General features: G+C 37.0%; 1 protein-coding gene and 1 long non-coding RNA gene across 13 annotated transcripts in view; one reads left to right on the top strand and one right to left on the bottom strand.

Annotated features, from left to right (window-relative positions):
* The window catches only part of PTPRO (protein tyrosine phosphatase receptor type O), a 276025-nt gene that overhangs the window by 61748 nt on the left and 201011 nt on the right, over window positions 1-13266 (bottom strand). For both annotated transcript variants that reach the window (XM_021922078.2, XM_021922076.2), the window contains exons 11-12: window positions 12970-13121; window positions 11674-11794 (exon numbers count right to left, since the gene is read on the bottom strand). In XM_021922078.2, coding sequence (XP_021777770.2) covers window positions 11674-11794; window positions 12970-13121 — 273 coding nt within the window. The remainder of the gene's footprint in view (window positions 1-11673; window positions 11795-12969; window positions 13122-13266) is intronic.
* The window catches only part of LOC103875636, a 95518-nt gene that overhangs the window by 44030 nt on the left and 38222 nt on the right, over window positions 1-13266 (top strand). For 8 of the 11 annotated variants that reach the window (XR_634493.4, XR_001892519.3, XR_001892522.3 and 5 more), the window contains one exon: window positions 12349-12498. The exons of 2 other annotated variants lie outside the window; for them this stretch is intronic. This is a non-coding gene — a long non-coding RNA (uncharacterized LOC103875636). The remainder of the gene's footprint in view (window positions 1-12348; window positions 12499-13266) is intronic. One more of the 11 variants, XR_634491.4, reaches the window with a different exon arrangement.

Genomic DNA, 13266 nt, shown 5'->3' with positions numbered 1-13266 from the left:
AGTCTCACCTCTAACTATCCTCCGTCAACAGTTTTCTCTGTTTTGTTGAATCATTTTGCTTCGCCTACAGACAAGCTGCTTTCAGTCACTTAAAGAAAACAAAATAAAAACAAAAAACTAACAAACACTCTTGGATTCTTCTATCCTTTAGCTGCTGTGCATTTTCTCTCCTTCCCTTTATAATATAATCCTCAAAGGTTTTGTTATTCTCGTTATTTTATGGTTTTCTCCTTTCATTCTCTTCGAACATCTTTTAATTAGATTTTTTTTTTCTGTCACCATGGCACCCAAATACCTCTCTCAAAATCACCAGTGACTTCTGGGCTGCTAAAATCGGTGGTCAATTCTCATTCCTCATCTTACCAGATGTTTTCACAGGTTTGACCTGGGCAATCTCCATTCACTGAGGTGCTCTCTTCCCTTGGCTCCTGGGACAGGACACTTTTCTGTGCTTTTCCTTGCTTCCCTGGCCAATGCTCCTCAGTCTCTTTTGCTGGTTTTTACTCACTGTCTCCGCATCTTAAAGTTGGAATGGCCCAGGGCTTAGTTCCTGGATAGCATTATTTTTTCTTTATTGAGTCTTTGTTAACTCATCACATCTGTCTCCTTCCTACACTCAAATTTATATTTTCAGTCCTGAAGTATTCACTGAATCCAAGCCCCTCTATCTAACTGCCTGCTCAGTATTTGTTATTTAATGGTTTCACAGGAACCTTCAAAATGTTGGCCCATCCAGACCTGAATTTCTGACATTGCCCCCAAACCAGCCTCTCCCATAACCTTTTCCAAGTAATAAATAAAACCTCTGTCTTTCCAATTGCTCAGGCCCCAAATCTTGGTGGGTCTCTAGGCTTCTTTTATTCATTCATAGACAACATCTAAGTCCATCAGCAGATTCTCTCAGCAACACCTTCAAAATAAATTTTGAATCTGACCACTTTTCATCTCCTGTGTGGTTCCCACTCTGACCTAAACAAGTATAATCTCTTATCTGGACAGACTCAATGTTCTTTAAACTTGAAGGTGATCATGTAATTTATCAGAAGTGTCCACACAGGAACATTTTTGGGGCAGAAAAGCCTTGCCCCAAATCCTAAAGAGGATTACTGCCTTTTAACTAATCCATAAGAAGTGTAAAGTGGGATTGTCTAAGGCAAGAGGGATGTATGGTCATATTACCTAGTCGGTTCCCTCCTGCCCTTATCCTTGCTCTGAACAATCTATTATCACCAGAGTGACACAGTGCAACCCGTTAGGTTATGTGCTTCTGCTTAAAGCATGCAACAGAGATTCATCTCACTCACAGGAAAGTGTCTTTTCAATGACCCTACGTGCTCTGTTCCCTTGCTACCTCTCTGCCCAATTTCTATGACTCTCCACTTTGTTTGTTCCACTCCAGCCACACTGCCTGCTTGCCTTTCCTCGAACTTGCCAGGAACACTACTGCCTCCAGAGCTGTGCACCTGTGGTTCCCTCTGCCTACAGAATCTCATCCCAGTGATCTCTTTGGCTTACTCCCTCATTTCCTTTAGGCTCTGACTCAAACATCACCTTCACAGTGATACTTATTCTACTCCCCACAAAAATAGCACCCATCCCCCATAGCGCTTCCTATCCTCTTTTCCTCTTTCACTTTTCTCCATGACACTTATCACCATTTAATATTCTTGTATTTATGTTTATCATCTCCTTTTCTCCATTAGAATGAGAGTTGACATTTTTGTCAGTTTTGTTCATTTCTGTGTGCTCAGAACCAAGAAGAGTGTGTGGCATATAGTAAATGCTAAATAAATATTCGATATTCGCTGATTTACAGGATGAATAATTTTTTTTTTTAAAAAGTATAAGACCTTAAGCATTTTATCAGCTTCTTTCTAGCTGACTGGCGGCCTAGAGATTTCTATATATCTATATCTATATCTGTATTTGAGAGAGACAGAGAGAAAAAGCCTACTATTCCCCAAATACTTAACATTTCAAAGTATTTTGATTTTTTCCTTGTCCATAGCCAAGTTATGTTTTAAGGATTTCTAATCTCTATAAAAGTTTCTATGACTGAGATTAAGAAAATCAAGCCAATATCCCTAAGACCAAATTCCAAAAGAGGAACAGAAAGTCACAAAAGTGGGTGTGAGGCTCCTCCCTGTTCTGTGAAATGTTTTAATAGAAAAATGAAGTTTGTAGGAAAAAGACCACACCTCAGTCTAGGAAAATAGAAGGAGCAGATGGATAAAAAGTACGAAATGACTGTTTCTGGACCAAGACCTAACAATGGATAAAGCGTGTCACATTTCTCTAAGCGCCAGCTTGTTCGAATGAGGACACAGTACTGAATTATCTCCAAGAGCTCTCCTAGCACTAAAGTTATATGATTCCTTACCTTGAACGTGCCCAAACATGTCTGCAGTCAGGATAAAGCAGAAATTTGATGACAGTGGTGTGCAATTCTGTTTTTTTTGTTTTGTTTTGTTTTCTCTGACCTCCTTAGCTTTTCCTTTCCACTCTCTCTTTCTGATTCTTCCTGCTAAGCTGAATTTCTAACTGCTGGAGTGGTTCTTCCAGACTCAATCCAGGGCTTCTCTTTTCTTCTCTATCTTTACTTACTACTTGGTGATTTCATCCAGACACTTCCAAATTTGTATTTCCAGCCCAGAATTCTCCCCTGGCCTTCACATCTGCACCGGGATATCCAATAATCAGTAAAATTTTTTTTTTACATCCAAAGAAGAATCCTTGATTCTTACTTCACCCTAAATGTCCTCCTCCTGTAGTTTTACTAGTCATCTCAATCTCAGTGAATTGTGCCACCATTCGTCCTAGTTGCTCAAGAGTGAAGCCTGGGAGTCATTAATTTCCCTTTCCCTCACTTCCTGTTTCTGCCCTATCAGAAAGTTCTGTGGATACAACCTCCAAAAGAGCTCTTGAATTCTGTCCACTTCTCTTCATCTCCATTACAACCACTATAGTCAAAGTTACCATCACTCTCTTGCAACCTGTTTGAATTAGAATATTATTTTAAAGCTGGTGCAAATAGTCCCTTAATCAGTTCCCCTACTTTCATTGTTGATACAGTAATCCCTTTCTCATTAAGCAACCAGAGGGATTGTTTTAAATGTAAATCAGATTATTTATTTTAAGTTCTCTAAATGTCCCTTCATTACTCTGAAAATAATATTCCAACTGCATGCCTTCAAAGACCTACACTCAAGCCTGCCTTTTCCCTCTGCCTGGCATCCTCCTTCTTGGCCTTTTCTTGGCTGGTCTTCTTGTTATCCATGGCTTTCTCAAAGAAAGCTTTGACCACATAGTCATTCTGCACCACATTTCCCTGTTGCAGAGCACTGTACAGCACTTACTACCATCTTCCCCTTCACTAGATCATAAGCTCCTTGTGCACAGAAAGTGAAAGTAGCACTCTGGGTTCATTACCATCACTACTACCACAAGTAGTCTGGCATCTGAGTAGTAGTTAGAAGGTTCTCAATATGTATTAGTTAAATGGATTGATGAATGGACATTCTATTACCAGAGAGCTATTTGTCATGTATCCAACACGTCTCATTCTTCTTCTTTTTTTTTTTTTTTTCCCCCTTTCTTTTTCTTTTTTTTAAGGTTGGGAAACTGATTCTCTTATGTAGACTTAGCAAGTCCTCTTAAAGTTGGCCCAGGGATCCAGGTTGATTCACTAAAACTAGAAAATACGATTGGTTACTGGTTGAAGCCACAGTCATGTGCAGACCAATGAGTTCTTGTAAAATGACAAGTCCTAGAGGCAGATTTGATTGATATTTGTAATGACTGACTGCCAAAGTGACCTGTCGTCACACACCACCAAAGTATCATGAAACTGCTGGCAACCTAAAATTCCTAATGGGATGGTTGGTTCAACATCCTGGGGAAGGCATCATTATTGGTGCATGTCTTTTTGTGGATGTTTATTGATGATACAATATTGAGAATTATTGGCAACTGTTTTGAGGGCTTTCTATCCTTGCACATGACATCTTGGATTAATTTATATGATACTGGACTCATTGGTAGTTTGGTTTCTTTCCATAGAGGCAGAACCTACCCTCCATGACACAGGAGTCATTCAGAGGCATTCTAAAGAGGCCTTTATTACAGATAAATTGCACTGCAGGTTAGTCCAACCTATTTTGGCCCTAGCTTTAACAACGGCATTCTGATTCAAACATGCTCTGAAAAATCTATGTGCCAAAGTTGTGTTTTTCTGTAAAGGAGAATGACTATGACTTCTATATATATCAAAATGAATGCTGTGAAGAAACATAAAACAACTAGAATGAAAGTTCTGTAAACACACACACACACACAACCTGCAATTCAGGTACTACTAAAGCAAGATATTATTTCACTTCTCTGAAAGGTGAAACTTGTTCTGATTAAATATTAACTGGCATACTATGTTCTGAGGTCCGCAATTTCAATTCATTCAACAGTATCTGTTAAGCAGTTATATGTGTTCAGGCATTGTGTTATACAAAATGGAAAGGGCTTATACACACAATAACATGATTAGTAGAACAGATCTTTTGACCAAAGGATAAAAACCAACATTGTTTGTTTTCAAGAAAATAAGAAAGGCATTTCATACACATATTGTCTTGTCTACAGAGAGGAATAACATAGAAACAATATTCCATTTGATATTTAAGATATCAATAAGAAAAAGCTTATTAATTCTAAGGGTTATATTAACTAGAAATAATTTCCATGAAAACTAACCTTTCCTTCTTGTAAAGTTTAAAGAAATTTTCCAAGCTGGTTTACATAGTCCATTCTGTTATCAGGGAGACATGGAGACTCCAAACATTTTGATAAGTTTGGGAAACTATCATGGTTTTAACTCACAGTCCTATGTAGGTACAATTGTACCAGTTCATGACTTTGACTTATATTCCTGAGGCACCATAGACCATGATGTCATATAGAAATTTCAGTGAAGTATCCAATAGGCCCACTAAATGCTACTTTGATAAGACCACCTCTGAACTTAAATTTTAAGGGAGACTGAAAAACCAAATGAGTTGGAGAAAGCTGCTAGGATCTGAGAAACACTTAACAGCTTCCTGTAATAGTAAAGCTTGGAAAAAGGAAGACGTTGGGAATGTGAGCACAGTTTTCAAGTAATTACAGTTACCTGGAAATTAGTTTTTGAACGATCCTTTACACCCACAGAGGGCAGAGTCAGAGATAATGGTTAGAATTGGAACACAGGCAACTTTTTTCTTAATAGAAAGATTATGCAAAGTTGGAAGTTGGTGCTCTCCACATTCGTAGAATTTAAGTATAGACCACAAGGGAGGAAGAACAGATTGCCTTCAGTGCAGGAAAGATAAGAGGCTACCCTTGATCCTCAACTGGAGCACTAGCGCCCCCTTGAGGGTGTTTGGAAGTTTGGAGGAATGTTTTTATTAGTCACAACAGAGGGAATTAGCTAGCTGTTCTTTTGTGGTCAGGTCTTAGAAATGCTAGCTGTCCTGGAATTATTAAGAGGACACCAAATGAAAAATTGTCCCATGTCCCACAACCCACATGACTTCCAATGTCACACCAGAGAAAATCCACAATGTGTAAATTGCAAGTACTTCACTACATAGTATTGGAAATTTTTAAAAAGGAATTAAGTAAAATAATTTAGAAGAAAGTTGTCATGAAAAGGCATATTTAAATGAAAATAAGATAATATTTAAAATTATAAATTATTCAATAATATAATTTTGACTTCCATAGTGTCGAATCAATACATCACATATTTCCAAATTACCTGTACAATTTTAAAGTATTTCAGCACAAAAACTTAGTTTTTGTCATGGCAAATATGAGACAAAGAAATTTAAGACTCAGTGACTTATGCATTGAGTTCTGGAGAAATGCAATTACTGGGTAAATTGAAGAAAGACCGTATTTTTTGCTTTTTATATTTTCTGAAAGTTTTCTCAAAGTACATCACTGTCAACAATGCTACCCATGGTATTTAAGCTACTAATAAAACAACCGTGAATTAGTCTTTACTTACAGCTGCTAATATGAACACATGTAATAACAGAGATGACTTGAGACTGCTATGGACAGATTCAGACACAAAAATTAGCAGACATCTTAAAAAATGATGTTACTAAATTGCATTAACTATATGGAAAACACTTTTATTACCATTTGATAGACTTAATTTTTGAAATATGGAAATTATAAAATCTCTGCTGTGAAAATTACATATTGAAATTATGCATTTAATTTTGGGTTGCCACTCTTTCAGTCATACTGCCTCTAAAGGTCTACCACACAACTTTGTGTCAATCTATCCTCCATTGTCTGTGGCAGATTTTAGGATACTGTCTTCAAGTTTCCCTATAAGTATCAGAAACTAAATGTATACCGCAATAAATGGTCAATTTTTGAATGTATAAGATGTGTTTTGTGTTACACAGTCACTTTCCAGTTGTATGTCATGCTATAAAGAATTATTTTGACATTACACTACACAAAAAGATCCAGTTCATTTGCAAGAATGTTAAAGTATCTGTTTTTCCTCATCCACAGCCTATTATTTTTCTTGGCATATTATCTTACAGAATGAATTTGGAAGTATTCCTTCCTATTCAACTTTTTTGAAGAGTTTGAGCAGGATTGGCATTAGTTCTTTAAGTGTCTGGTGAAATTCACGGATCAAACCATCAGGACCTGGGCTTTCTTTGGTAGGAGACTTTATTAATACTTTCATCTCATTGCTCATTATAGGTTCGTTAAGATTTTCTCTTTCTTAATGGTTCCATCTCATTAGGTATGCTCAGGAGTTTATTCATTTCTTCTAGTTTTCCAATTTGTTGGTTTATAGTTGTTCATAGTAGCCTCTAATGATTCTTTGTATTTATGAGGTCTCTTGTTATGTCTACTTTTTTGTTTCTGATTTTATTTCTTTGGGTCTTCTCTCTTTTTTTCTCAATCTAGCCAAAGGTTTGTTGATTTTATCTTTTTAAATAACCAACTTTTTGTTATGTTGATCTTCTGTATTTATTTTTAGTCTCAATTTCATTTATCTGCTCTGACCTTTATATTTCTTTCCTTCTACTAATTTAGTGTTTGGTTTGCTTTTGCTTTCCTAGTTCCTTGAGGTGCATCATTAGGTTGTGCATTTGAACTTTTTACTTTTTTATATTAAGGGCATTTATTGCTAGAAACTTCCCTCATGCTATGGCTTTTGCTATATCCCACAGATTTTGGTATGTTGTATTTTCATTTTCATTTGTCTGAAGAATTTTAAAAATTCTTTTCTTAATTTCTTCATTGACTCATTTGTTGTTCAGGAACATGTTCAATTCCCATGTGTTTGTGTATTTTTTGAGGTTTCTCTTGTTATCACTTTCTGGTCTTATTCCATTGTGGTCAGAAAAGATACTTGATATTATTTCTACGTTTTGAATTTGTTGGGACTTGTTTTGTGTCCTAAGATATGATATATTCTAGAGAATGTTCCATGTGCAGTTAAAACAATGTGTATTCTCTAGCAGTTGGGCAAAATGTTCTTTAAATGTCTATTAGGACTATCAGGTCTCATGTGTAGTTTAACTCTGTTGTTTCTTCATTGATATTCTGTTGGATGATCTATATGTTACTGAGAGTGGGGTGGTGAAGTCCCCTACTATCATTGTAATCAAGTCTATCTGTTCCTTTAGATCAGTTAATGTTTACTTTATATACTTAGGAGCTCCAGTGTTGGGTGTGTAGATATTTATAATTGTTATATCCTCTTGCTAAACTGATCTCTTTATCATATAGTAACCCTCTTTGTCTGTTTTTACAATTTTAGATTTGTGGCCTCTTTTATCTAACATAAGCATAGCTACATCTGCCTTTTTGCTTGTTTGTTTTCCAGTTGCATGGAATATCTTTCTCCACCCCTTCACTTTCAGTCCCTGTGTGTCTTTACAGGTGAAGTGGGTTTCTTAAAGGCAACATATAGTTGGGTCTTATTTTTTTATCCATTCATCCACACTGTGACTTTTAATTGAGAATTGAGGCCATTTACATCCAGTGTTATTACTGCTAAGTACAGATTTACTACTGCTATTTTGTTGCCTGTTTTCAGGTTGTTTTGAGAATCGTCTCTTCCTTTCATTCTTTGTGGTTAAGTGATTATTAAGCGCTATGTATTAATTTGTTGTTTTTTATTTTTAATTCACTGATTATATGATTTTGTGCTGTGCTTACCACGAGGCTTATAAAAAATCTTATAGATATAAGAAGTTTATTTATTTATTTGTTCATTTTTAAGATGGGGGTCTTGCTCTGTCACACAGGCTGGAGTGCAGCAGTGTTATAATCACAGCTCACTGCAGCCTCAACCTCCGGGCTAAAGTGATCCTCCTGCCTCAGCCTCCCAAGTAGCTGGGACCACAGGCATGTGTCACCATACTCAGCTTTTTTTTTTTTTTTTTTAGTAGAGATGAGGTCTTTAATTCTTGGGCTCAAGCGATTCACCAACCTTGACCTCCCAAAGTGCTGGATTACAGGCATGAGCCACCATGCCTGGCCATAACAAGTTACTTTAAAGAGATGACAACTTATCTTAGATCATGAGCAAAAGAATAGAAAAAAGCAAAACCACCACACCCAAAAATTTACCTTTTAACTTCATTTCTCTCCACCCCCCAGTTTTGACTTTGTTGCCTCAATTTACATGCTTTACATTACCTGTCTCTTAACAGGTTGCTGTAGCTATTATTGTTTTTAAAAGATTTGTCTTTTGGGCTTTATACCAGAGTTATGGATGGATTGTACACCTCAATTACAGTAATAGAACATCGTGGGTTGGTCCATGTATTTAATTTTCCCAAAGGTCTAATACCTTGAAAAGTTTTCTTTTTACATGTGTCCTTTTCTCTCAGATTGAATAACTCTCTTGCATTTATTGTACGACAGGTCTAGTAGTGGTGAATTCTTTCATCTTTTGTTTTTCTGAGAAATACTTTATCTTTCCTTCATATTTGAAGGACAATTTTGCTGGATACATTATTCTTGGATGGCAGTTTTTTCTTTGAGCACTGTGAAAATGTTCTTCCTCATAGCGTGTACAGTTTGTTGCCAGATGAATTGCAGCTTGTTACCTGTTATTTGCTCCTTTTCTCTTGATACTTTCAGGATCTTCTCTTTGTTCTTGACCTTTGAGAGTTTTATTATTATCTGCTTTGGGATGATCTTATTTGAGTGGTATCTGTTTGGTATTCTCAGACCCTCCTGAACCTGGCTAATTATATCTTTCTCAAGTTTTGGAATGTTTTCTATTATTATTTCTTTGAGTAAACTTCCTTGCTCAGCTCCCCCTTGAATACTAATAATTCTTATGTTTGACCTTTTAAGGTTTTTTGTTGTTGTTGTTGAGATGGAGTCTGGCTCTGTCGCCCAGGCTGGAGTGCAGTGGCACGATCTCAGCTCACTGCAAGCTCCACCTCCCGGGTTCATGCCATTCTCCTGCCTCAGCCTCCTGAGTAGCTGGGACTACAGGCTCAGCCACTATGCCAGGCGAATTTTTTTTTTTGTATTTTTAGTAGAGACAGGGTTTCACCGTGTTAGCCAGGATGGTCTCGATCTCCTGACCTTGTAATCTGCCCACCTTGGCCTCCCAAAGTGCTGGGATACAGGCATGAGCCACCTCGCCCGGCCTTTTTTATATGTCTTACAGGCAGACTTTGCTTACTTTCAGTCTTATTTTTCTTTTTGCTCCTCTAATGGTGTGTTTTCAAATAGGCTTTGAGCTCCCTGAATCATTCCTCTCCTTTGTCCATTCTGCTGTGATGAGTTTTTCAGTTCAGCAAACATATTTCCCAGTACCAAGATTTTGTTTGATTTAAAAATTTCTCTGATAAATTTCTGAATTGCTTTTCTGTGTTTTCCTGGACATCACTGATTTTCCTTAAACTGGATTTTGAATTCGTGTTCAGAGAGCTCACAAATCACCATCTTGTTAGGGTCAGTCATTGGATTTTTGCTTTGTCCTTTTCTGGGAGGGGGGTCACAGTTACCTGTTTGATGCTGTTTCTTATGGGCATAGATCTATGTCTTTGCATTAAAGAATTAACTATTTAGTCCACTTTCCTATGTCTGCCTTGCCTTGTTTTGTCTTTATTGGCTATATTTGCTTAGCAAATCTTTACCACTAGATCACTGCCTACATGTCAGCTCTAGGTGGCACCTTAAATCCAGATTTGCCCTGGCTCTGCCTGTCCTGAGAAGGAAAGGTCTTAAAGGAATTATCCTGGCAGTGTGTCAAAGTTGGCTAGGGGGCTCATGCCCCCAAGGGACCTGTGAAATAAACCTCCTACAGTATGGTGCTGTTGAACAGCCACTCTGATTTGGTGTCTCCTTTGGCCAAGTTACAGAGCAGAGTTGCTGGGACTGGGAATGGTAGTTCCACCTCACCTCTTTGTTTCTGCCTATCCTCAAGCTATTTCTCCCTTGGGGCAGTCACTATGCTTCCTGTGGCTTAAGGCAAGGACAGATTTCCTGCCGGGGAACACAACATAGTGGGGAAACTAGTTGACTACCTCAACCTCACTTTTTCCAGTGTAGAAACATGAGTTGGCAGAAGATTTTCTGCACACTTGTTGCCAGGCAGAATCGCGGGGGAGGTGTCATGAATGTGGAAGCCTGATTCTCCTACCATCTGTCCAGAGTTTTTTCACTTCTCTATGGCTCTGGAATCTGTTTCATTCTCGTATTTGAGTTCTGGGTTGTTTCTGGCGAAAAACTCAGAGCTGTATATTTGCTTTTGGTTTTCCGTTGGGTAGAGGGGAGTGAAGCCAGCTTGCTTCTATGCTGCCATTTATAAACTTTTGGTGTGTTGTCCCTACTTTAATTAAAATTATTTCCATCTTTCTCTCATTATATGATAATATAGCTCATCTTTGAGTACTTATCTTAACTCTAGTTTTTATTCTAGGATCTACCTGTATCTATGCTTGTTTAGTTATTTGTTATTAATTAATTTATGTTAAATTGTTCATTTCTTAGCTTATTTTTATACTTCTTATATAAAAGACTAGTGATCTTTTTATTTCTTGTAAACCCCAACTTATTCATTTTAATTATATCCAGGCATCAGGTAATTTCATTATGTCTTTTAGAGTAGTTGTGTCTGAACATATACATAGGGAATCCATATTATTTTATTATAAATTAGTTTCTTTTTGTCTTGATTTTATACTAGAGTTAGGAAACTATATAAAATTTAAAAAATCAATATGTAGATTTTAAAATCCATTACTATTTAAGATAATAAAGAGGGTATTACATAATATTACATAATATTAATATGAAAATAAAATGTTGTCTTATAGGGTTGTGAACACTGCATTAGATAATTTCTAATGTGCTTCCATCTCCAAAATCCTATGACTACCTGGTTTCTTTAACCTTACCAAGAATAGTGAACACCACTGTTTCCCAGAACAGTATGTATCCCACTCACAGAAACTTGTACCAAGTTGAACATACTCTTTTGCTAGTACGAATGTCCATTTTCTACTCATAAAAAATTAGCCATTTTTCTGTTATTATTTCATTGAATTGAGGAGGTCTTGCTGAATCAAATGATGCAAACATTAGTTCTCCCAACATGATTATTTCACACCCATCTCTGTGTCCTCTTCTTACCTAGCTTGACAAGGCGGAGCATGGAGGTATTACTTCCTCTTTCAGTACAAGCGGTTACTGAGAGGTTGTAGATGTCGCCTGGAGGCAAGCTGAGAATTGCAGTCATGACATTGCGTGTTACCTGCAAGATCATCAAAATCGAGGGTTTAAACTTTTAGTGAATGAGTCACTGCACCACCCCAAAAAACTAAAGGACTATAGCAGACACATTCCCTCTCTGTTCTATGCTGCACTCTGCAATTTATTATATTATAGATACGTTATATCTTCTGAAAATTTTATAAATTCCTCAGTTGGACCCAATGCAAGGTAGCCTTAACAATGCATTATATACATCAGAACAATTTTGTGATTAATTCCCTTATTTGGAATGGGTCTCATTCTGACATTTTCTCATATATTCATAACAGGTTTTAGAAAAGAAAATTACTGAGTTGCTACTGATACGTACATTCTAAGAAATTTAAAAGAAACCTACCCATATCTGTAGACGTGTGGCTTCCTACCTAAGGGCCATTGTTATTTTCCATCTTCTCCTACAGCTAGAGGGGACGATGTGACCTAGCTCTGATCAGTGGATTTTAAGTAGAAGCCACATGGACAACTTATAGTTCAGTTCATATCCTGTAAGTGCTGGGCTCCCACATCCTCCCTTTTCTTTTCCCCTTCCTGCAGGCTGGAACATGGAGGTAATGATGATAAAGGTTTATCTCTAGAGACAAGGACTGTGCATAGTGGCAGATGGAACAACAAAACAGAATTTGCCTCCCTGGACGACCCCTTAAAGCAGAAGTGCCCGGTTAGTCCTGTGCTTTAATGGGAGAGGTATAAACTTCTATTTTGTTTGAGCCACTCTCCTTTTGTTTGTTTCTTTATTACAATAGTTTAGTCTGTACCCTAATCAATAAACATCAAAAAGCATATTTTGGAGAAAAGAAGTCAGTAGTCCCAAAGTCCCCAAATCTTTAGGTGTTGGTGATATATGGGAAAAATTGGAAATATGTTAATTGTAGTTTCCTTGAAAATGTTTGGCATCCTGAAGAAAAAGCTGAAATCATAATTCTAAATATAAATGAAATCAATAGTTGCAGCTCTTACAGCTCACTGTTAAAGATTAAATGGTAAGCTCTATGAAAGGAAGAATTTAATTTTTGTTCACTGTCTTATCTCCAGAGCCTAAAACAGACAACTGGCATGCAAACATTTGATGCATCAATAAATGATTGTTTAGTGGTTTTCAATAGTTCATAAAACTAAATTTACAGACACCCAATACTAGCATTCAAAGAAACATACACTCTTTTTAATTTTCTTTTTTCCTTCTGCAACAACCATCCAGTGAAGCATTCTAGAATGGGACAAGTCCGTTGTATCATCCCCATATGTCCAACTGATATATAACAGACTGTTGAAATATTCCACAGAAGTGATTTCTGGAGCCACTGGGGCTACAAGGGAGAAACAAGGCACAATTTAGTATAATAGACAGATAAATAAATTACTAGTAGAGCATGAAATCCTACATAGAGTCAACTTAGCGAATTAGAATTCACAGCACACGATAGTCTTGGTAACTTCAGGACCTCTCATTAA

Source organism: Papio anubis, chromosome 9 (assembly GCF_008728515.1).
Source record: "Papio anubis isolate 15944 chromosome 9, Panubis1.0, whole genome shotgun sequence".
In the NCBI taxonomy this organism is placed as follows: Eukaryota; Metazoa; Chordata; class Mammalia; order Primates; family Cercopithecidae; genus Papio; species Papio anubis.
This window is presented reverse-complemented; position numbering and strand designations above follow the sequence as displayed.